The sequence below is a fragment of the Chelonoidis abingdonii genome, chromosome 15 (genome assembly GCF_003597395.2).
Source record: "Chelonoidis abingdonii isolate Lonesome George chromosome 15, CheloAbing_2.0, whole genome shotgun sequence".
NCBI lineage: Eukaryota > Metazoa > Chordata > Testudines > Testudinidae > Chelonoidis > Chelonoidis abingdonii.
In genome coordinates this window covers 21,325,516-21,348,360 of record NC_133783.1, presented here as the reverse complement: position 1 = coordinate 21,348,360, position 22,845 = coordinate 21,325,516, and the positions used below count along the sequence as shown (strand labels likewise).

Sequence of the window (22,845 nt, the reverse complement as noted above, 5' to 3'; positions counted from 1 at the left end):
ACACCAACCAGATTTTGGGGGTAGTTTAGGTGAGGATCAGAACTTCAGGACTGGGGACAATCTCTAATTGTGTCTTCAGAAATTCCAAACTATAAACTTCAAATCCAGGACTCTACATATTTTCCTATATCCAAGTGCTCAAAGCATAGACTTTTCAAGAGTTGTGGCAATGTATTCTTGCATACATGAGAATATAACAGAGCCCGTAATGTTAGTATGTTTTTTTTTTAAAACCCCCCCACTAACTAAAGGAGCTATATAGACAATATTTATGTGAATGATGACATTGTTTCTTGTACCATCACAGTTTCAAAGAACATATGAGTCTCTACGAAACGTGTCTAGTAAATCTGAACTACAGAAAACCTACCAGAAGCTTGGGAAAGATCTGGAAAATCTAGATTATTTGGCCTACAGACGTCAACAGGTAAGAATATGGAAACTTAGTGCTAGGGCACAGAATCTCTGAATAGAGAAAGATGCTTTTATCTATGGGTAGTAGATCATGTGTTCCATCATTCAAGGAGACAAACTGATATGTTCTCTGTTTTATGTTAAATATGAGTAACCTTGTATTAGGTGGCTTTGGATTTCAGCATAAGTCTGTTCCACTTCCAGAAATTGACACAGAGAAGGGGGTAGGATTTAGCAGGGACATCAAGCATCCAAAGGGTGTAAGGTGCTACTATAACACAATAAGTAGTGCATATAGATTAATGGGTCGTAAGGGTAGTTTGGCAAAGTCATTGTGACTACTCACGAAAATAAGGTTCTGACAGGGAAGCTACAGAAAACTCCAGGGTTCCTTGGAACACTTAAGAGCCTTCTGCAGTTATTACATCACAAAGTCTTCTTATATGCCACCTGACATGCAAAAGAAACAATTGTTTGCTAAGACGGAACAGTAATTTGGTATCATATCGAAAACATGAGTGCTGTATACTGGATTACAAAGTTTATGTTTGATAATAAAGTGGTTTCAGTTCTGATCTGCATCCCTAGAAGTTAATGGTATCAAATCTTCATGTACATGACTGCTCTACATAAACAGTTAATGTATTTTAAATTCAAAATCCCAAATTAATTAAAATTAATTTTCAAGATTAGATCCCATATGACTTAAACTGGACTACTCACATACTTTATATCAATCATGTGCAAGTGATTGCAGGATCAAGGTCAAAGACAATTGTTAAACTGTATATACAGCTGTTTTCTATAATCTTTCCATGACTGATTTAGAAACTTTAGTTTTCATAATAGCTTCTGTAGTTTTGTTCATATTTTTGCAGCCTTTTAAAATCTTTCTTTCTGAGCTTTTTATATTTGGTAATATATTGAGTGGGATAATGGTTTTATTTTAGTTCTGATCTTTTAATGTTGCCACTAGGTGTCAGCGTTGTCAAATTTACTTCCTGATTTGTTTCAGGGAAAATCAGTTACAGTAGGCATTTAAGTAAGAAAATTGGTTAGATTGTTTAAAATTTAGGAAAAGGTTCAGAGGCTGATTGTATCTGAAAACATGAATAACTTGTTCTTGTGTTGGGTAAGGCAAGGAGCAAGTTGCCTGGGTGTGTTTCACTGTGATGGTGTTTCCTGGTTTGACAAAACAGAAATGTTTACAAAATTGTATTCATTTTGACAATTTTCCATTAAAGAAATTTCAAAACAAACTTCGTGTGTTGGGTAAAAATTTGACTTTGGAATTCTGAAATTTTGTTTCAAATTTAAGTTTTTTTCAGGTTTATATTTTTGACGTTTTATGACATGGCAATAGTAATACTGTCAAACTGTTCCATTTCAAAACAAACAGAACACATTTGATCTAAAAAAGATGTTCATTCAGTACCTGCTGCCTTTAATGACTTTAAAAGTAAAAATAAATAGAAATATTTCAACTTCTACTGACATGTCATAATGACATAAAATAGTAGTAGTGCATAAAATGCACAACTGACATGTCATGAAATAATGTAAAAATATAAAAACTGAGAACACACACTCCACAACACATTTTTTCCAAAACAAAATTTTGATATTTTTTCTAACTGAGAATGAAAAACTTTAAAATGTCAGAATCTCACATGAGATGGAAATCCTGAGTTCTGACCAGCTGTAGTGAGATGGTACACAGATTTTGTGCCCCTTTGATATAAAGCCACTCAATAGCTAGAAGGTGCTGTTTCTAGTAATGAATAATGTCTGTTTCCACTTCTAATGGGTTTGCTATCTGATCTCATAATTTATGTTGAGCATAATAAAGGTCTCATCTGTAAGGGCTCAGGGAGCATATCTGAGTGAGATGAGTGACTATAGAATTGGCACCTTCAGAGTAGAACTGCACTTTAATTGCAATTATCTCTTTACTCTGAATTCTCACTCTTTGCCTTGCAAAGTTTTATTTAATGACACATAATAAATCCCTCATTCCCTAGCAGACTCTTTAGTTACACACTTCATTTCTCCTTGGGTTGGCATTTGATTTGTCTGCTTCTCTTCTGTTCACAGACCCTGGTTTACTCTTGCATTTCTTGGAATCTCCCCACAATCTCTGGTCTCACTAGTCTGTATTTCCAAAGCATTTTGAGACTGTCTTGCCACCCTTGCCCACCTCACTGGGTCACAAGGATCTCCTCAATATCCTTTCCTGCTATCTTTCATCTCTACATTTAATTTCCTTCTCCAAAACTACTTCTCTTATTAAAGATATTAGTCATAAAATGTGTTCCTCTTTTTAATTGGAGATCATTGCATAAAGGGTGAGGGTGCACATTGCATCTCTTTACCAAGCACATCAAAGATTTTGTCCATATTTGTGCATTTGAGTTCTCTTTTTTGCTTATGCTACTGCTGAACCGGTTTCCATCAGCCAATCTAACATAATTCTTGGTAGGATTTACAGGAGAACCTGCAGAGTGAGAGCTGTCTAATCTCCTACCGGCAGACTACACTTTGATTGCTTTTTGCCTGGAAAATAGAATAGTCTATTTGGGAAGAGGCTGCCACTAGAAATCAGACCCAACCCCACAAGTTCAGATCTGATCAGAATCTGAACTTCTTCACATTTAAGTGATATTTGAATCTACTTTCCCAGTTCAGGCCCATTTCTAATAGCTAACAGTTTATATATTACTCTTGGTGCTGTAAAACAACACCCAGTCCTGTTGGTAAGATACTGATTCACTGCCATCTATTGGGGGAAAGAACCAGAAGTTCTCTACAATATGGAAATTAATCTGCATGAGGTACAAGAACACAGAAGAACTTTCACAGTCAGAGTGATGAATCTTTCTTTTAAATTTTCTTTTTTTTTGTCTGCTTCTGTCCGTATTTCTTAAGAGTGAGAAAACCAGAGAAGACCTGTAATTGCAATATAGAAATGGAAACAATGATTTTGAAGTTTTTAGGACAGATACTAAAAAACAACTTGTTTTAAGAGGACATTTGTAATGTCATTTTTTTTAAACTGCCATTGACCAAACTACTTACGTTGCGGCCACAAGGGTAGATAAAGATCAGGGTGTTAAGGTTACTTAAGTGACATTTTCTTCAGAATCAGTCAGAGTGTGTTCCACTTCAGGGTAGCCCTCTCTAAAGAGTTGATTACCTCTGTCAGCAGTGAACCTGGGAATTCCTCTTTGGCTTCCAATAACTAAGACAGACAAAACTTTTGACACATGCCAGCTCAGCCTTTCCTCAGTGCTTTCAGAATCTCCAATTTTGCAAACAGGGCTGAGCTTTGTCAAGGGAGCTGGTATGTGTGTCACTTTCTTCTCTGACACAATACTGGCCAGACAATCTAACTTCTTTGATCATTCCAGTGAGGGAGGATGAGGTTGCTTTCTGCAGCAGGAGGCATTTGGGTTTGAGACTATGGGAAGGCAGTTCAGGTTCATTAGCTGCCTTCCTACAGTGTAGCCTGAAGAGAAGGAAGGGTCTCTCAAATGCTGTGTTAAGTGTGGAATAACTGTGAATGTCTTAGGAAAATTTTGTAAGCATTAACCCTTTCTTTTATGGGACCCTCTTCCTACCAATGGTTCACTGGCCAATAATAGTGCAAGATCATTTTGTCACATGCAAATACACATGGATATTATGTATTAAATTGAGTGGTACCTAGTATTTGTCAGATTGAAATATTATTGCTGCAGTTGATGTTCTTAATGTTAGTAATGCCCCATGCCTGTAGCACCATTGGCTCAAATTCAAAGGAAGATTTGTTTCTGCTCTTATGTCTTTGGTAATAGTGTAACATAACAGCAGACAACAGAACTTTAAAACAAAAAAATAAATCACACCACTCCGTTATAGCTGTTAAGTTACTTGTTTGATTTTTCATTGTATACCCTTGGGCTAATATGCTGGGAAAGAGCTTTTAATGTATATATAGTGAAAGATTTAATTTATGATGAATTATTTACATATGCAATTTTTATTCTTCATTTCATTTGCTGTTTATTCATATGTAAAGAAAGGTTTAAAAAAGGTTTCATATAAAACTTGAAGTATTAATTATTGCAGGAGATAATTTATAGCACACAGTAAATTACTTTATGGGAAATAATACTTCCAGAAGATAGAGCAACACTGTCAAATTGTTCTTCATTTTTGTCTTGGTTCCAGAGAAGTGCATGATATGCAGCACTATATATGTTTTTATGTGCAAACAGGCCAATTTACTTCTTAAAATGCTTAATTTTAGACTGAAGGTATGCTGTAAAACTCAAACAATAGGAACAGTTTACCTTAGTCTGGAGATCCAGTATTTCTAGTTGTTTAAAGAGAATAAACACATTTTTCACTCTGCTTTTTCAGATGCATTCAGGTCAGGGGCAGACATCAAAAGATTCTGCACCTAGAACTGGGGCCAAATTTTCAAAAGCACTCAGCCCCCAACTGCTTTTTATATGGCTTTGGTGATAGTATTATTGTGATATGTCCAGTTCTGGGGTCAACACTCTAAAGAAGATATTGAAAAATTGGAGCAGATTCAAAGCAGAGGTACAAAAATAAGTTGCCACCAGAAAAATAGGCATTATGATAAGACTTAAGGAGATCAATCTCTTCAGCTTCTTGAAAGAAGGTTAAGACTTAAAAATATCTACAAAGGGAAGTACATACCTGATACTAGGGGACTCTTTAATCTAGCAGACAAAGGCATAACAAGATCAAATGGCTAGGAGTTGGCAGTCCAAAAAGTTCAAACTGGAAATCAAGACCATTTTAACAGTTAGGGTAATTAACCATTGGAACATCTTAGTAAGGGACTTTAAATCAAGACTGGATGTCTTTCTAAAAGTTATGTACAAACACAAATACAAGTTAATTGGCTAGATGCTGGAATCGCTGGGTGAAATTCTATGGCCTGTGCTATTCAAGAGCCTGAAATGGAGTCCAGCCACTGCATAATTGTGGGGACCCTAAACGCACTCTGAGGGAGCAGACCTATCTGGCACCCCCTTCTGTTTTCTGGAACCTGCTGACCAGCTGTCTAGTTCCTGTACTTAAACATACCCTCTCCCTGATCTCTATTGACAGGTGTGAAGCTTCTGGTTTACAGTTCAACTCTCTCCAAGGGCATACAGTAGTTGTAAAGTATATAACATGCTCTCAGACACTTTGCACAAATCTAACATACTATTGCTCTTTTACTTAATCATAGAAAATATAAAACAGCAAACTCTATGTGTGTTCACCTTCCCATGGGGGGGGCAATGGGAGGGACGAGACATCTGAGTCTAGGCATACAGGCAGGGTGTCCCTTATCTCACACAGGCAGTTACATGCTGGATGGCTTCTGTCATTGAGTCTCCCAGCTTCTGTGACCTTTCTCTCTCCAGTCTAATGCTTCATGTTCCTGTCTGATTCCCCTGTTCCTGTGTATTTCTTTATTAAAAAACCTTCTGATCACGTGGCTGTTTTTGTTCTGTCCCTAGGCAATTTACACTGCTCTTACCTTCTCCCCTCCTTCCAGGAGGCTAAGATGAAACTGTGTTTCCAAAGATGTAGCTGCTTCTTAGCATACTATTGTGATCGAAGGACCATCAGTAATCTGTGGTACCTTCTGTTTGTCCTGTTCTAGGACATGATACCAACCTGCTGACCCATGATGAATACACAGACAAGCATTGCTGATACAGTAACTCCATTACACCAAGCAGTATTCATAAATTGTACAGACAGATCCTTAAATTGTCACACCTGGTACCTGACTCCCATTTACTCCTTTGAAATTCCCAGTCTTTGTTTGTCTAATATTTCTGGCATAAAGAACCTAGCTTATGTAAAGAAAACAGCCTGAGTTGTAAAAAATTTTGTATTTCCATGGATCTAATTTCTCATGATCCCTTCTTGGCATAGTATCAGCTCTCCGTAGTTCATATATAATGTTCCATGTGCAGTAAGTATTTACAAAAAGTTCAAGTTTGAAAGTCAATGGCAGTCAGGCACTTCACTGCCCCTTATGCCTTTGTAAAATCTCCTCCTCTAAGCAAATGATCATTTTGTACCTGAGAAATTGGGCAAAATTCTGCCCTCCCTTTGAGCCACTAGCATGACTAAAAAAGGAGGTATAAGAAATGAAGACCACCTTTGTACTTAAGAAACAAGTGGTTAGTACAAGCTTTCAAGAAAGTATAGGAGTGAGTCACTGTTAGAAGAAATCATGGCAAAAATATGATTTTTTGGTCTCAGTTTTTGGAAAAAAAATACGGAAAAGAAATGTGAAACGGGCTTATTTTGGGGGGTTGGGGAGAAGCTGTATTGCTGAAATTGGGGTTGAGAGAGGCACACATGGTTACACTAAACCCCTTCTCACAGCTGCTATTTGATAAAAGGAAAAGGACTTGAGGCGGAGTGGCGGGATGTTGCAATGAGCTGAGAGAAAAAGGATTTTGGTGTAGTTTTGCAAAAGCTCAGTTGGGGTTTGTTTCTGAACCAGTGACTTTCAGGGGTTTTAATAAATGCTTCCAGTTTAGAACCATTTCTAAACAGCTACATTTAAAATCTCTAGAAAGTAGAGATGGATAATACATTTAAAGAAAGTATCTAGGAAAGCTAAATGAAACTAAACTGAATTAAGACAGTAGAAAGGAAATGAGATCCTCAGTTAAGCATTAAATTACAACTGATGAACAAGTAATATTAAAATGGCATGATTCACAAAAGTGCAAAACCTCTTTAAGTATCATAGGACAGATTGATGAATACTACTTTTTCTGATATTATGCTGTGTATATATCTTATTTCAATTTTTAAAACATAATGTTTACCTGTATTGCAATAATGCCTAAAAAGGCCAGAAAAAAATTTGTTTTTGTGAACTTTTGAGCTTCCAAAATCTGTTTTAGTTTTGGTGTGGACTGAAAAGAAGTTTTGAGATATATATAAAAAAGCCGATAGCTTGATGTTTAGGCACTCAGCTGCAACGTGAGATGCAAGTTTAATTCCCTACACTAATTTGAAGTAGACACTTGATGCTGGTTCTCTCAGATTGCAAGTGAGCTATTCTGGGGTGAGCGTCTCACCCTCAAAACTCCATGCTGAACCTGAGGAGAAAACTTCCTAACATAAGTTTGTCAAAACCAGTACGTTTCTGTGAAATGCTCCAGTTTTGATAAAACAGCATTTTTCAATAGGAAAAAGCATAAAGTCATTTTTTTCCAACTAGTGCTACATACTATGCCTGGGACTGTACAAATGTGTAGTAAAACAGTCATCCTTGCACAGAGAATTTATAATCTTGGTGAATGACAAAGCACAGCAAATGAGTGAAACAAACAAGTGAGGAGAAGGGATGAGCATGTTTTTGCATAGACGAGCAGTGTATACAGTATAGTTCGTTTTCTGCCTAGATGTTATCAAAAGGCAATGTTTCTTAGGCAAAGGTGATTTAGATTTGAAAGAGGATAATAATATTGATTTATGGATTTTTTTTTTTGAAGAGGGAAGGAGGGAGTTTGCGCCACACACAAGTGGCAGAAAGCACACCAGTTTTTTAATGCCCAGTAAGAGCTGGCATCATTGGTAGAACTGAGGTTGATAACAGGATACATGAAATAGAGATACTAGCTATGTTCTGGTCTTTCCTTCCAATATCTAAAACACAATCAGCAATTACACTGAACTACTAAAATCCAATATGCCACCCACACCATCATAACTATTTCCCATCCCATGACTCCATTATATTGCAGTTAACAAATCCCCCTCATCCTGTCTCCTTTCCCTATGCTTGCAAATGAAGACTAGTGGAGATGTATGTTGCAGTGTTGAGGCCTCATGGAGAATGCAGTAATGAGGGAGCTCCAGTTCAGCTGCTTTCACTGACTGCAACTGTGGCAGCATGGAACAAGGAAAGAGGCAGTGTCTTGCTGCCCAAACCAGTCTAGACTTTTAAGTTTATAGGTAAAAACCTATGCCTTGAATTCCAATGTGAATCCCAGAGGCCCCAGGGCGTCTTGTGCCCACAGATGGGCTGTTATATTTTGGACATTCAGCTTTTGAATGACGCCCAAGATGTAACCCCCGGTAGAGGACATCACAGTTTTCTAATTCTGCACAGAAAAGCATAGAAAGAACCCCATTTGAAACAAAAAATTGTAATTCCAGTACCAGGTGCAGATGGAAAATACCCTCTTCATCACATTTGCTGTCCTTGCCTCCAACAGCAGCCCATGATATGGAAAATCGATGAAGTCAATGAGTAACCTGGGGGGTTGAGTATCAGAGGGGTAGCCGTGTTAGTCTGGATCTGTAAAAGCAGCAAAAAGTCCTGTGGCACCTTATAGACTAACAGAAGTTTTGGAGCATGAGCTTTCGTGGGTGAATACCCACTTCGTCGGATGCATGTAGTGGAAATTTCCAGGGGCAGGTGTATATATATGCAAGCAAGAAGCAGGCTGGAGATAACAAAGTTAGTTCAACCAGGGAGGATGAGGCCCTCTTCTAGCAGTTGAGGTATGAAAACCAAGGGAGCAGAAACTGGTTTTGTAGTTGGCAAGCCATTCACAGTCTTTGTTTAATCCTGAGCTGATGGTATCAAATTTGCAGATGAACTGAAGCTCAGCAGTTTCTCTTTGAAGTCTGGTCCTGAAGTTTTTTTGCTGCAGGATGGCCACTTTAAGATCTGCTACTGTGTGGCCAGGGATGTTGAAGTGTTCTCCTACAGATTTTTGTATATTGTGGGTTGAGTTGCACATTGGATAAAGAGATATCTTGGTAACTGAAATCAGAGAGCAGTTGCAGCAGTGAAAGATGGACAGATGTGACTAGAAGAGAGCCAGTTCCACAGTGATCAGTATTAGAACTGATTTGTTTTCTTGATATGAAACAAAGGGAGACGCGGTAGAATTTTTTTGGATGATATGAATATTGAAAGAAGGAAATATTCAGTACAAAGAGGGAGGCAATAGAATTTAGAATGCCTTTGTTAAAGCAAGACTTCCATGCCGATTCCTGCAGCTGTGCTAAGGGAAAATTATTGTTGACTTCAAAAGGCTATTGAATTTTCCAGAGTAGGGACTATGAGATCAGGCTCTCTGTCAGAGGGATTTAGAGGACCTAAAGAAAAAGTATTCTGTGATTTGTGAGCTTCAGGAGACGTAATGAGGCCAGCTAGCCTTAATCACAAGTAATGAGACCCTATGATTATACTGGTTTGGCAAAGTGACTACTTGATCTTCTTACTATTTTAATTCTCCAACCATAACTTTCTGCAAAAGCATGGAACCTCATGCACAGTAAATCTTAAGTGGACTTAGTATATAGAAATAATAGGGTGATGGTGGTGAGACACATAAATGCTTAGAAGTGGATTATGTGATTTAACTTACAGAAAGGTGAAATAATGAGTCTTGAGTGGAGAAAAATGCACAAGAAATTGGTCCTGCCCTACAATGCTCAGCATGTCTAAAACAGTGGTCGTTAAAAGATTTGCTTCTGATACAGCTACAGATGGAAAAGTCAAGCTGAGATGCCAGACTAGTGGTATTGCATTATGACTAATTCCCAAATACAGTGATTATTCTATTTCGTGAAAACTTTTAATTATTTGAAAAATAATTAAAAAGCTGCAAAAGCCACTCAATCTGCCACTCTAGGCAAAACTTCAGTGTACCGCCCCCCCCCCCACCTCCTAGAACAGAGGTTCTTAACTGGGATGGGGCGGGGTATGGCGAGCCTTCATATATTTTGGTCATTATGGTAGAAGTAGAGGGGGCCCAAATGTGAGGTGGCAGCATCGCTCACTCAGGTTTGGCTCAGCCCCCCTCCATCATTCTAGGACAAGCAAGGGGTGGGTAGGAATGGGTGGCTGGGCCAAATTTGCATCTGCCTAGTTTGCTTATAGCTACAGCAGCCCCTGAAGATGTCTATCCAATGCCTTAGGCACTCTATCCCATTAGGAGTAATGTAAAGTAAAAAAAAAATATTTAATGTGCTTAACTTCTAAGCATATGAGGTATTCCACTGAAGTGCTTAATCATGTTCGTAAGTGTTCACAGGGACAGGGTGTAGCAGAATTGACTCACCTCCCGCTGCTCCCTTGTGGCCAGGCATGGCATCACAGCTCTTTTGCAGATCTAGTGGACCCTGTCAACAGTTGCTGTAGTGATGTGGTGGTTTCTCTGCCTGGTAATTCAGCCCTTCAGGTGGGTCTCCATCTTTAGTTCACCCCAAACTAAAAGTCCAAAAAATGTCTAATGGAAACAAAAATTCTTCCACCTTCTTGCGGGCTCTTCCTCAGCCAGTCTTTATCTCAGCCTGCTACCTTCATGCTGGACTTGACAATCTTTACAGTGGGCTTGTATGCCCCCTTCCTTGGGGCTGGTATGGCAACCCGCTCCTACCTTGGTTCTGAGTTCCAGCCCAGGGACCTGTATTGAACAGCTTGGGTCTGCTTTTTTACCTTTGCTGTGGTTTTCCCTGGGTCACTTCCTACCTCCTTTTTTTCAAGTTCCTCTCTGGCTCTCTCAGTCATTTCCCTGGTTAGTCAGGGTCTCTCCTAGGCCACCCTGTCTGGAGTACTTTTTGCTCTTCCCCTGTTTTAGTCAGGGTCCCTATGGGTATGTCTACATTACATTGTAAACCTGGATCTGTGGGATACGGGGTTGTGGACTCGGTCCCTCCAAGCCCCAGCTTGAGCATTCACATTGAATTGTGAATGCTGGGCTTACAGTTGCTGGACTCAGGTTTCACAGCCATGCTAACAGTCCACACTTCACTACACAGACCTTTCGACTCTGGTCTGTGGCTTGAGCTGCAGCCATGCTGCAAAATGCTAGAGCTTACATCAGAGTCTCTGATTCAGCTCCCTAGTGGGGTCCTCAGGCCAGGGTCATGAGTGCTTGCTGACCCAAGTCAGACTGATTTGTGTGTGGACAGAAGTGGGGCTTGGGCTCAAATCTGAGTCAGAACTCAGGCTTAATATGCAGTGTAGACATGCCGTCCCAGACTTCCCTGCCTGGAAAGCTTTCTTTATTCTCTCGTGCATGGAGTTCCCACTACAACTTCTCTGACCATCCTGCCTAACTCTCCCCTTTACTGTTCTTTTTGGATGAATCAGGCAATTCACCATATGTGTAGCCCATGGTGCTAGCTTGCCTTTATTGTGTTCAGCCGTAGTGCAAGGAACCTACAGGCCAGTATCCTGTAAGACATTAGCTTAAGTAAATTAGCATAAGTATAGTTAAGCATTGTAGGCCTGAGACCTTTGGCACATGGAAATGATAACCGTAAACTGGCTTAAGCAAGAAGTGATGGGTATGATAGTGAGTTAAAACAACACTAATATGTTAACCTATAGAATAAGTACATCTCAATATTATGTGGGTGAGGAAGTTAGATTTGGGCATGGAAGGCTGAGCATTAGCGTGAATATTCATAATTGTGCTCAGGCCCTATAATAAAGCAAACCACTGTGAAAAGGGAGCTTTTGGCTTTTCTGTTATTAGCTTTCCACCATTTTGACCCTTCAGCTCTATTGTTGGGCAGTGAGGAACCTGGACCATCAGACTCATTTAGCATGCTAGAGACAGAGCTGGTCCTTTGTCTCTTACCACCAGGTCCTCAGGGAGGCATGTGAGTATGCAAATCTAAGAACTTATGCAAAAAATACTACTGATATCACCAATGCTGTATTATTCCTATCTCTTTGTGTGTCTTGGAGCTTTTCTGGCTTTATTCCTTATTTTAATAAAGATCTTTAAGGCTTTATTTTGCCCTCAGTGTGAGTGTCCTTGCCATGGGTCCCGAGGGTCCCTGCAAGATACTGAGCTTATTGAGTTTAGTTCTGTGCAGCTTGATTCTGGGACACGAACTTTCTGATCAATTGGCAATTAATACAAATATTATTAACTTTGAAAAGGGATCAGGCAAGAGATAGGGCTCATTCTGGATTCAGGTTAGCTTAGTCCCAGGCTCTCCAGTACCTGGGGAAAACCACCCTGTTACACCTGGCTTTAGACTGAAAGGTCTCTAAAGTAGGAACTGCATCTTTCTAGGACTTCTGTGAAATGCCCAGCCCACTTCCGGGTTCTGTTAATTATATAAACGTTTAGCAAGACACTCTGGAGACAAAACAGTGCATTCAAAAACTTCATATATGGCTTATTTCTAATAATACAAAATATTATAAAATGAGAGATTTAAATATATTACCCAAATTGAAAAATAAACTAGACTGGTTGGTTTCATTTTTGTTAACAACCACATTTGGTTTTTTTTTGGTTTGGGCTCATAGCATCACGTATGGCTGTTTAAATTCATCCTATTTCCATTGAATTTATTGTAAAAATTTCCATTTATATTGTTTTTTTAACCCATTGCCACTTTTGTTTTTAAACCTAAATTCTGGTCTTAAACTGAGTTGACAGTAGTTGTTTAAAGAAAGAAGCATTAAAAAGAAAAGAAGTTTCATTCAAGCAGGCAAAATGTAGATTGGAATCTAAAAGATAGCCTGGCAGTTACTTGCTTTCTTCATTAGAAGAGGGAACACTCTGAGCTAAGAAAGAGCCAGGTGCTAAAGGCATTGTACTCAGAAAAAGAGTAGCTAATGTTATGGTTTTTCTTTCAAAAATTTACAATTTAACATTGACTTAATACAGTTTTGGAACTTTACTATGCAGAAGAAAAATGCTGCTTTTACTCATCTTAATTTAAATGAAACAAACACAGAAATGGTTTCCTTACCTTGTGAAATCTTTTTTTAAACTTTCCCTTTATATTTTTAGTAGTTTGTTTAACATAGTACTGTATTTTGCACCTTTTTTCCTCTCTGCCGCTACCTGATTAGGTACTTGCAGTTCCAAATGAGATGTGTGGTTGACCAGTCAGTTTGTAACTCTGGTGTTTATAACTCAGATTCTACTGTACATATTTTTGTTTGGCAGCCTTTCCACCAAAGAAACCCATGTTCCATAAGGGGAAAATGTACTATAATAGCTACTTCTCTCAAGGCCATCTATTTCTCTCAGGGCCACGTAGACCCTTAACTTTAAGTTCTTTGCCTCTTGCAGCTGAGAAACAAATACTGTACCGTACTATAATGGGAAAAATTGCTGAGCAAACAAATTAAAAATGAACAAGAAATTAGTAACAGCGTAGCTCAGTTATGAATACATTTTTCTAGTTGCCTTCAGGCTATCTTCTTGATTCCCTAGTATTTGCTGATATAGAAACTGGACTTTGGCCAGCTCATTCTCAGATGACCAATCAGCTCCTGACTTAGGGTACCTTGCACTGTTCCATAAATTTTGGTGGGGGCCGTGTTGCATAGGACTTATTCAAGTAGGGTGCACACCTTTTTACCCTGGTCCCAGCCCAGTGACCCTGTAGTAGCAGCCATCTGCTGTGTTCCCTTAGCTATGTTTCACTGTTTCTCTAATTCGCTGGCCCTCTTCCCCACAGCTCTGCACCATCTTCACCCTTACCTCAGGGCCTTGTCCTAATGGAGTCCCAGCAACCAGCTCAGGGCTCCTGCTCATTCTCCCCAGCTTCTTGCAGCGCTGCTCTGTCCAGGTTCTGTGGCTCTGTCAGCCAGCCGCACACCATCCACTCTCATACAGCTCCAGCACAGAACTCTATCCCACAGAGCCATTCTAGGCAGGTTGGTGGACCCTCTCTACCACCCTTTTTGGGGTGGGGTGTGGGAGGGCCATGAAACCTCCACCAGGGGGCTTCAGAGGGTTTGGTATGCTCCATCACAGATGGATTTAGACAGCAAAATGTCATGATTTTCAAAGGTGCTGAGCATCTGTAGCTCACAGCCTATAGTTGGTATTCTAAATAGAAATAACCTTGTAGAATAACAGGTGCTCTTGCAGGAATTTCTGTGGCTGGGAGAAAGGACTTTATTTAAGGAGACTTCAAACTCTGACTGCTGTTGTATTTTTATGCGGGGACCTCCATTCTTGTCCATTTTTCTTACGCACATGGCTCCATGCCTCTGCTCCCCAACTGACCTCTGAGTGGAGCTGTCAGATGGAGAGAATGCAGTAAAACTGTGCCGCAGCTTGGGGACTTTTACTCTGCTTATAAAATCAGACAAATCCTATCAGTGGGAATTAATACCCTTTTTTTAAACCACCCTGTACAGAATCCAGATGATCGGTCAGACATGGTTTTTTAATCATTAAACTATGTATTTACTCTACGGATTAGAATTATTTTGAACAGCCTATAGTTTTCTGAATAAATATGTATTTATTAGAGAGGGGTCATTCTGATCTCCAGGGTATGTGATACATTCTTTAAGGAAGGTATTTAAGTATGCTTCAGGAAAAGGTGAAGAATAAGGGGTTTGAAAATTGGGAAGGTAAAGCTAAAATGTAGGCATCTTTGATCAGATGATCCTTTCAGATTTGAAAAATATCTTCTGTTCTTACAGCCTTCTGTAAAAGATGTTTTTAATTTTGTATTTTTATTGATTTTGCAAAAGCAAAACACATTCTACTAAAGGTAATGATACACAAGGGTACATAAAAATAAAATATAAAACACAAAGGACTAAAATTAGGAATAAAACATAATTATAATGAACAGTCCTAGACAGTATGAAAATAAGTGTCCTATAAGTTGAGGGTAATGAACCAATCCATGGGTCTAGATCATGAACAATTAAAGTAAGAGTTACCATAGAATTTGGTGTGCTGAATATATTTGAGATTCCTGAGATCTAGAATTGGGTGCAAAGCCCCATTTTTCTTCAATATGAATAAATAAGGAGAATAGAAACCTTTCCTGGTATACCTCTAAGGTAACATAGGCATCAAATTCCTGAGTTCCTCCCTGAGTTGTTTGACCCCTGCTCTACTCCAGGCTCTGCCCCAACTATACCCCTTACCCCACATCCCCACCCTGTGCCACCTCTTTCCACCCCCTGCCCTGCCTCTTTCAGCCCCAACTCTGCCCCTGCCCTTCCTCTTCCTATCCTATTCTGCCCCCTCCCCTGACTCTTCCACTCCTGCTCCTCCCCCTCTTCTCTAGCACCTCCTGCACACTGCTGAACAGCTGATTGCATCAGCCAGGAGGTGCTGGAGAGGAGGAAGAGGAGCTGATCAGTGATATTGCCAGAGGGAGGCACTGTGAGGGAGGAGCTGATCTGCAGGGCTGCCGGTGGGTGCTGAGCACTAATTTTTTTTTCTGTGGATGCTCCAGGGCTGGAGCACTCATGGAGTCAACCCCCTCTGAGCAGTAACTCTGTTGCTTCCAACCTGGTTAAGTTATCTGCTGACACATGGCACACTCATGAGAATGGTCCCCAAAGAAGAAATGGGAAGAGGGGATGGGTGGAAGTCAGGGATTGAAATGGAATGGCATAACTGTCCCTGATGACTTGAGAGACCCATAGTTTTGTATAGATTGCCACCCAAACCTCCTGGAAATAAAGTAAGGATATATACCTATTTACCTTGTAGACTAATCCAAGATCCTCAACCATCACACCAAATCTGATGTCTGTATGTCTGACCCAACTGGACACAGTACTCCAGATGAGGCCTCACTGATGTCGAATAGAGGTGAATGATCATGTCCCTCGATCTGCAGGCAATGCCCCTACTTATATAGCCCCAAATGCCATTAGCTTTCTTGGCAACAAGGACACACTGTCAACTCATATCCAGCTTCTCGTCCACTGTAACCCCAGGTCCTTTTCTGCAGAACTGGTGCCTAGCCATTCGGTCCCTAGTCTGTAGCAGTGCATGGGATTCTTCCGTCCTAAGTGCAGGACTCTGCACTTGTCCTTGTTGAACCTGATCAGGTTTCTCTTTTGGCCCAATCCTCTAATTTGTCTAGGTCCTTCTGTATCCTATCCCTACCCTCCAGTGTATCTACCCTTCCTCCCAGTTTAGTGTCAAATAACCTTCAGTGGTTGACCACCTTTCTCTGTTTAAATCTGATGCTGATAACAATGAGGAGTTCATACCTGTAGCCATTGAATGAAAATCTGAATCAGCAGCATCTAATGTAATTTGAAGTGATGTTTTAGCAGTTGGTTGGTCTTGATGTCTTCTTCACAGATTTATGTAGACTTATTTCTAAACTCTGAGGGTAACTTGTTCTTAAAAATAGGATGATCTAGCTCACTGACAGTAATTATGTGTCGATAGCATGGCCTGATAATTCACTGTCCTGACCTGTAAAGGGACTGATGAATAGATGTGCTTCTCAAAAAGATAAAGTAATTTGGGTTCTTCCTCTTTGGGAGTTGATTTCCCTGAGTGTTTAGATATATTTTTATATATTATATTATTAAAGCACTGCAGCAGCGCAGCTGCACCAATGCAGCATTTTAAGTGTAGACCTGCCTTCTGAGTTAGTTTCCCAGATCTGAAGCTTGTCTCTCTCAACAACAGAAGTTGGTCCAATAAAAGATATTACTTCACCCACTTTATCTCTCTAGATTTTGCACAGGCAGCAGTAAGAACCAAAAAAAGCCACTGGAAAAATCAGTTGGAGATAGGCCAGGAAAAGAAGTGTATAAGCTGTTTGATATTCTGCAATCACCATCCTAAGCAGAGTTGCAGTTCCTATTAATGAAGGGATATGGAATCCAACTAAAAAGGACTACTCTTGCCTCCATGTTACCTACTTCAAAATGTACTGATCATAAGTATCAAGTGCCCTCCAAAGGTTTTGAGTATTTTTATATTTATCCTGCTCCCTTTGTTGCTGTGGTGTTGCATTGAGAATTACAGTACCACTTTTTTCTCCTTTGGCAGCAGTGGCTCCTTTGAAGCACTCCTCCTCATGCCCAGCACTGGAGACAGGGCTCAGTGCCATGGAACTGCATTGAAGTCAGGGTCTCTGTCCTCAGGCCGCGGGGGCACCTGGCTGCTCTGGTGTATGTGTCTATATATATAATATATCTCAGCTCAATTGCACTTGACCTTGGTGTCCTGTCTCTGGTGATAGGAGTGCTTTAAGGATGAATCAGGAATGAAGTCACTGTCCCGGGTCTGTAGTTAAGAGGCCAACATATCCCTCCTGGATTTATTTTCCCCTGAGTAAAAGCTTCAGTCTGGTCTCTCATCTTTTTGTATGCACTTCTTCAAACACTTGCAAATAGGACTTAGATGATTATGCTCTTCAGCCCAACAGTAAAGGCATCTGTTGTGGATGTCAGTGAGAGGAATACCTCACACCCCCAAACAGGAGAGGCATAACTTGAAACTAGGTAGGAGATCTATGCAGGTCTACACTTAAAACACTGCATTGGCACAGCTGCACCAGTGCACCTGCGCCATTATAGCACTTAAGTGAAGGTGCTCCTAAGCTGACAGGAGAGATTCTCCAGTCAGCGTAGTTAATCCACCTCCCCAAGAGGTGGTAGCTGTGTTTGGTGAGAGAAGCTCCCCCATCAACATAGCGTTATCTACACAGGGGGTTAGGTCAGTATAACTACATCGCTCAGGGATGTGGATTTTTCACACTTCTGAGTGACATAGTTAAACAAATATAGGTCTGTAGCATAGACTAAGGCTCTCTTAAACCTGGCCTACTGCTAATGGGCTAAATGAAATAGTAGCAGCTACACTAATGACTAACTATAAACAAATTGATTGCTATGCTAATTACAAAGTAACAAATTACAGAAGGGCACTGCTTTGTTGTGATTTGCTGCCTAAGGCAGCTCTAAGAAACTGAGTGGCGGTTGGGGACACCAGGCTCTTTATACCTAAGGGGATGGGGATGGGAGTGGAGAAGGGCATGTGAGATGCATGTGAGACTCCCTACTGTACATTACTAGTAATAGTGTTTTGAATTCCTGTGCTAGCGCACATGGATGTCATAAGTGGGATCCACATATGCAGAAATGCAAAATTAAAATACTGAACATAGTGATGAACCCTTGAGAGGATACAGCTGCATCCCAGATATATGTCAAGCGATAAGTTCTAAAGTACTCTGTTTCCCTTTAGGACATCATCATCATCCATAAGTTCCAGCTGAACATATGAAGCTTTTGGTGGTGGGGTCTGGAAATTTAGGCTAAGCTTGAGTTTGTTGTGCTAAGGCCCTTTCATGCCAGTCTGGACTGTTGATACTGCTTTGCACTTCCATAGGGGATATCCCCCATGTAAAGGGGTTCCACAGTCAGCACAGAATGGGTAGAATGGCTCTGTGCTGGTGTTCTTTATCACTCTTATATAGTGAGTGTGGAGGAGGGACAAAGAGGGCATGGCTAGATTGTGCTATGCTGAGTATGTCCATGACTTCTGGGGACCATAGGTAACCTAGGCATAAATCAGAGCAATGATGGGATTGCACAGATATGCCAGGGACCAGATAGGCTCCCTAGCTACTCCAAGGTTACAGGGAGAGTGTAGGTGCTTAGTCACCTTTGTCCCCTTCTCCCACTTCTGTACCAATTCTGTCTAGTATTGCTGGTAATACTGTGATTTTTACACCCCCATACCTTTTTGCTTGAGAAACTCAAGAACTAGGATTCTGGCTGCCTTCTCTACATGTGCAAGAGCAGCCAAAACATGCCCTAAACCCTTAATCCTCGTGGCTGCTAGTATAACTTTCCAAAAGGGACCTGATATGGTGTTGTCCATCCTTGTGTGTATGAAAGCAGTTTGAAACAATAGCTCTGAAAAGGGAAAACAGCCATATTTGTCTCAATAGAGCACTTATTTTGATGCTTAACAGCGATACTATCAATGACAACATTGTTATTTATTTCACTGCCCATCATTTTGGTAGAAACATTTGATTGTTCTGGAATTGTGGGTGGAGTATGGGGTTGTGAATGGTGCCTGTGTATCACTTATTCTGTGCTCACTCCATTGTATAAGAGAAAAATGAACAAATAAAACTGCCTTTTGTTTCTTCAAGCTTTTAATCAGAATTATTAAAATAGATGCCTCTGTAGTTTCTGGACCATGGGAATGTCATGGATTCTTTAAAATAGGAGGCTGAGAAAAGAAACTCTTCCTTCTCTGTTGGCCCTAGAATGAATCCTCTGCTGTCCTCTACCCAAGGGTAAAATCTAACTTCAAATAGTCAGGCTCTTGAGAACTGCTTTGCAGAGCTGTACTCACCATCACCAATATGGATAGAGGATCATGTTCTCCCCACTGTAGAAACATTCAAATACTTGGGCAGCACCATCAGCCAGGACGGTGAAACAAGCTTGGACATCCAGAACAGAATCAGTAAAGTCAGGAACACCTTCAGGAGCTTAAATACAGTCTGGAAATCATGAAAATACAGCACCTAAATCAAACTAAAGATTTATCAGAGCTGTGTACTTTCAACACTACTTTATAGTGCAAAATGCTGGGGAATAAGAAAGTATGACATGCCCAAACTATCTTCATTCCATACAACCTGCCTCAGACAAATTCTCCATATCTTTTGGCCCTGAAAATCTCAAACCAAGACCTATTCACACAGTGCAGCCAAAAATATACAAGCACCATCATTACCGCAAAGCACTGAAGATGGATTGGCCACGTGCTTCGAATGGAAACTGATTCCATCACCAGAGTAGCGAAAAGATGGACACTTGAAGGCAAGCGAAAATGAGGCCGCCCAAAAACAACATTGTGAAGAGCTGTGGAAGCCGAGCTGAAAAAGCTGGGGAACCATTGAAAGACTTGCCAGAAACAGACAGAAGTGAAGGAGGCGTAATGGGAACATGATGATGATGATGACTGAACAAGTCCCTTGAGATTGTAATGTTGATGAGGGCAGTTATTTCCTAGCTGCTAAATTTATATTTAGGTAGAAGAGAAATAAAATAAAATGAAAAAAATGGCTGCAGCCCAAATGTAATATTTTTCCTAGCAGTGAGCTCCATTCTGGATGTTGGTCATGGAGAGCAATGGAAGGAGGGATCCAGTACAGTATAACAAATTTATCCTATTTCAGTTGCTTTACCACCTGTCTATTGCACTGTTTGCCATTTTATAGTGTCATCATTTGGCCAACAGTTACTTGAAGAAGATAACGTTTCTTCCTATGTTTAGAGTTAGTGGCTGCAATTTAGCTTTGAATGTTGACTTCATATAATAGACTTTTTAGTTTCTTTAAAACCATGGTTTTATCTTTTTCTGACTTTAGTTGCCATCGAACATAGTTGCATCTACACTCAGGAAAAAAGCAAACTGTTTTTAAAAGGAAACTAGATACTACTTTCCCCTCTGTGGTATAATTGGAAGAAAATTGCACCGTGTACATGAGCAGAGTAAATGCATGTTGGCAAAAACAAATGACAGTGCATTTTTAGTATGTTTTTAATTGTGAAGATGAGTGTAATTAAGTCAATTCTCTTTTAAATGCTGTTTTAAAATACTGTACACAAGCCCACAGATTAGGAGGTACAAAGGAACATGATGAGTGGATAACTAGGCTATGAAATTCAAGACAGATCAAGAGTCCAGAAGTGAAAATAACAAATTGGACACAGTCTGTTTAGAGGTAGATGGAATGTTGTCTAACAGCTTTTTTTAATGTAACAGAAATAAAGTGTAGCTACACAGATGGTTATTTTAGCATTTGAGACAGATTTTTAAAGTAGTGAGAATATCTAGATAAATGCACAGGTGCAGAAATCTGTGGTGGTAAATTCCAATGCAGGATTAGAGATGTAGTTTAACTTTAAACAATAGCCCCCTTCTTTTGGGTACCTACCTGTAAGATATGTCATATTACAATTCGGTACATTGCAATGTCATAAACTGTAGGCAACATCGCATAATGGCTTCAAGACTAATTATTCCATGATCAGTTCATGCAGTGAAAGTCATTTGTTCCAGAATATGCTATTTCCTTTGATTTCAGCTTTTTAACAATGTGCTGTTCAGATATCAGAAGTAGATGACCCCAAATCTAGCTTCCTCTCCTGTCTGCTTTCTTTCTGAGGAAGGGGCTCTGGAGCATTTGCTCCCATTTGTTTGGGAGGATTTTCTGGGCTGTGTTACTGCATGTTTAAGGCAGTCAGTGTTGCACTGACTCATCCATCATCCAGGCTAAGAAGCAGCAAGATTAAGACCATTTTTTTTTGTCAATATCACCCATATAGAGGGTTTGTAAACAAAAGAAAACTTGGTCAGCTGTAGAGCAAGGGGCTGGCCTATTTCTGATGCCTCCACTGATATCAGTCTGGAGGGAAGGGTCTTTCCTGTCTCTGTGCTGAGCTGGATTTGCAGTTTGGGTTGGATTTGATGGACTCTAATGTGATTGGGACAGGTGGATTTGGATTTCTACTTGAACCATTTGTCCAGCTCTATTTAATAGCAATGAATTAATGTGTTGTAATATTGGAAATGAAAAGGTTTAAAAAAACAACTTACCCCCACTCTGCTGAATTTATTGGACACTCCATCATGCTCCTAATGTTTCTTAGAGGGCACTGACTAGTTTAAATTTGAAATGTAAATCTGTCCACTGCTCTAAATACATAGGATAAGAAAGAATTTACCTGTGTATTTTCTGTCTTAAAATGTAGGCTCCTCGGGGCACAAACTGTTTTGTACAGAATCTAACGCACCGTGCTTCAGTAATTTTTGTATGTAATTTACTACAATAAAAGAAAATTACTTCGGCTGCAAGTCAAGCACTCAAATATTGAGGAATCTAGATTTATGGTTGTCAGCGTTCACTTAATTCTGCTTTTTGGTGAATCTAGTGTATTCACTGAATGAGGCAGAGATCTTGTGTTTTGTGTGTTGTTTTTTTTCCTTATCTATCTTAGGTCCTGTGCCTACACCACTGAGATTAATGGGAATTTGTCAATGACTTCGGTAGGGGGAGGATTAGGTCCTTAGGTCATAAGCTCTTCAGCACAGGAAACAGGTCTTACACTTTCTTGTGAAGTGCTGTGTGACTTTATTGTACTACATGTGGATGAAATCCTCATTACCTAAGTGTCTTAGTGGAGAATTATAACATTTTGAAAACTGGTATTTCGGAAGATTGGAACTGTGATTTTAGTAAGACACTTCTTAATTCAAGTAATCTGTATTCTGGATAAGCAAGGCTTGCCTTTAAGTGACTGTTAGTAACAGAGTGCTGCAGGTGGAGAACACAAAATTTTAAGAAAACAATCAAGGATAACAGATGTGATACTGATTCTCCTGCTGTTCACTTTTGGGCCACTTTGTAAGAGACTGTCTTGTGTACCATTTTCCTGTACCATTTTCTTTTTCATTGGATGTTCCTGTAAATCCACCTCAAGAGATCTGCAGACCACTGGTGATCCATGGCAGTATAGTTATGAGAATGACTATGATAAGGAGAATTCATTTCAACTTCTTTTTTATTTTGCTGACTGAATAGCTGGATGCTCTGTGCCAGATTCATAGATTCATAGACTCTAGGACTGGAAGGGACCGCGAG

At 40.0% G+C, this 22,845-nt stretch overlaps 1 protein-coding gene across 1 annotated transcript in view; it reads left to right on the top strand.

The window, feature by feature from the left end:
- CTNNA3 (catenin alpha 3) overlaps positions 1-22,845 on the top strand; it is a 927,714-nt gene that overhangs the window by 62,447 nt on the left and 842,422 nt on the right. Inside the window, exon 5 of the mRNA XM_032795284.1 lies at positions 308-427. Coding sequence (XP_032651175.1) covers positions 308-427 — 120 coding nt within the window. The remainder of the gene's footprint in view (positions 1-307; positions 428-22,845) is intronic.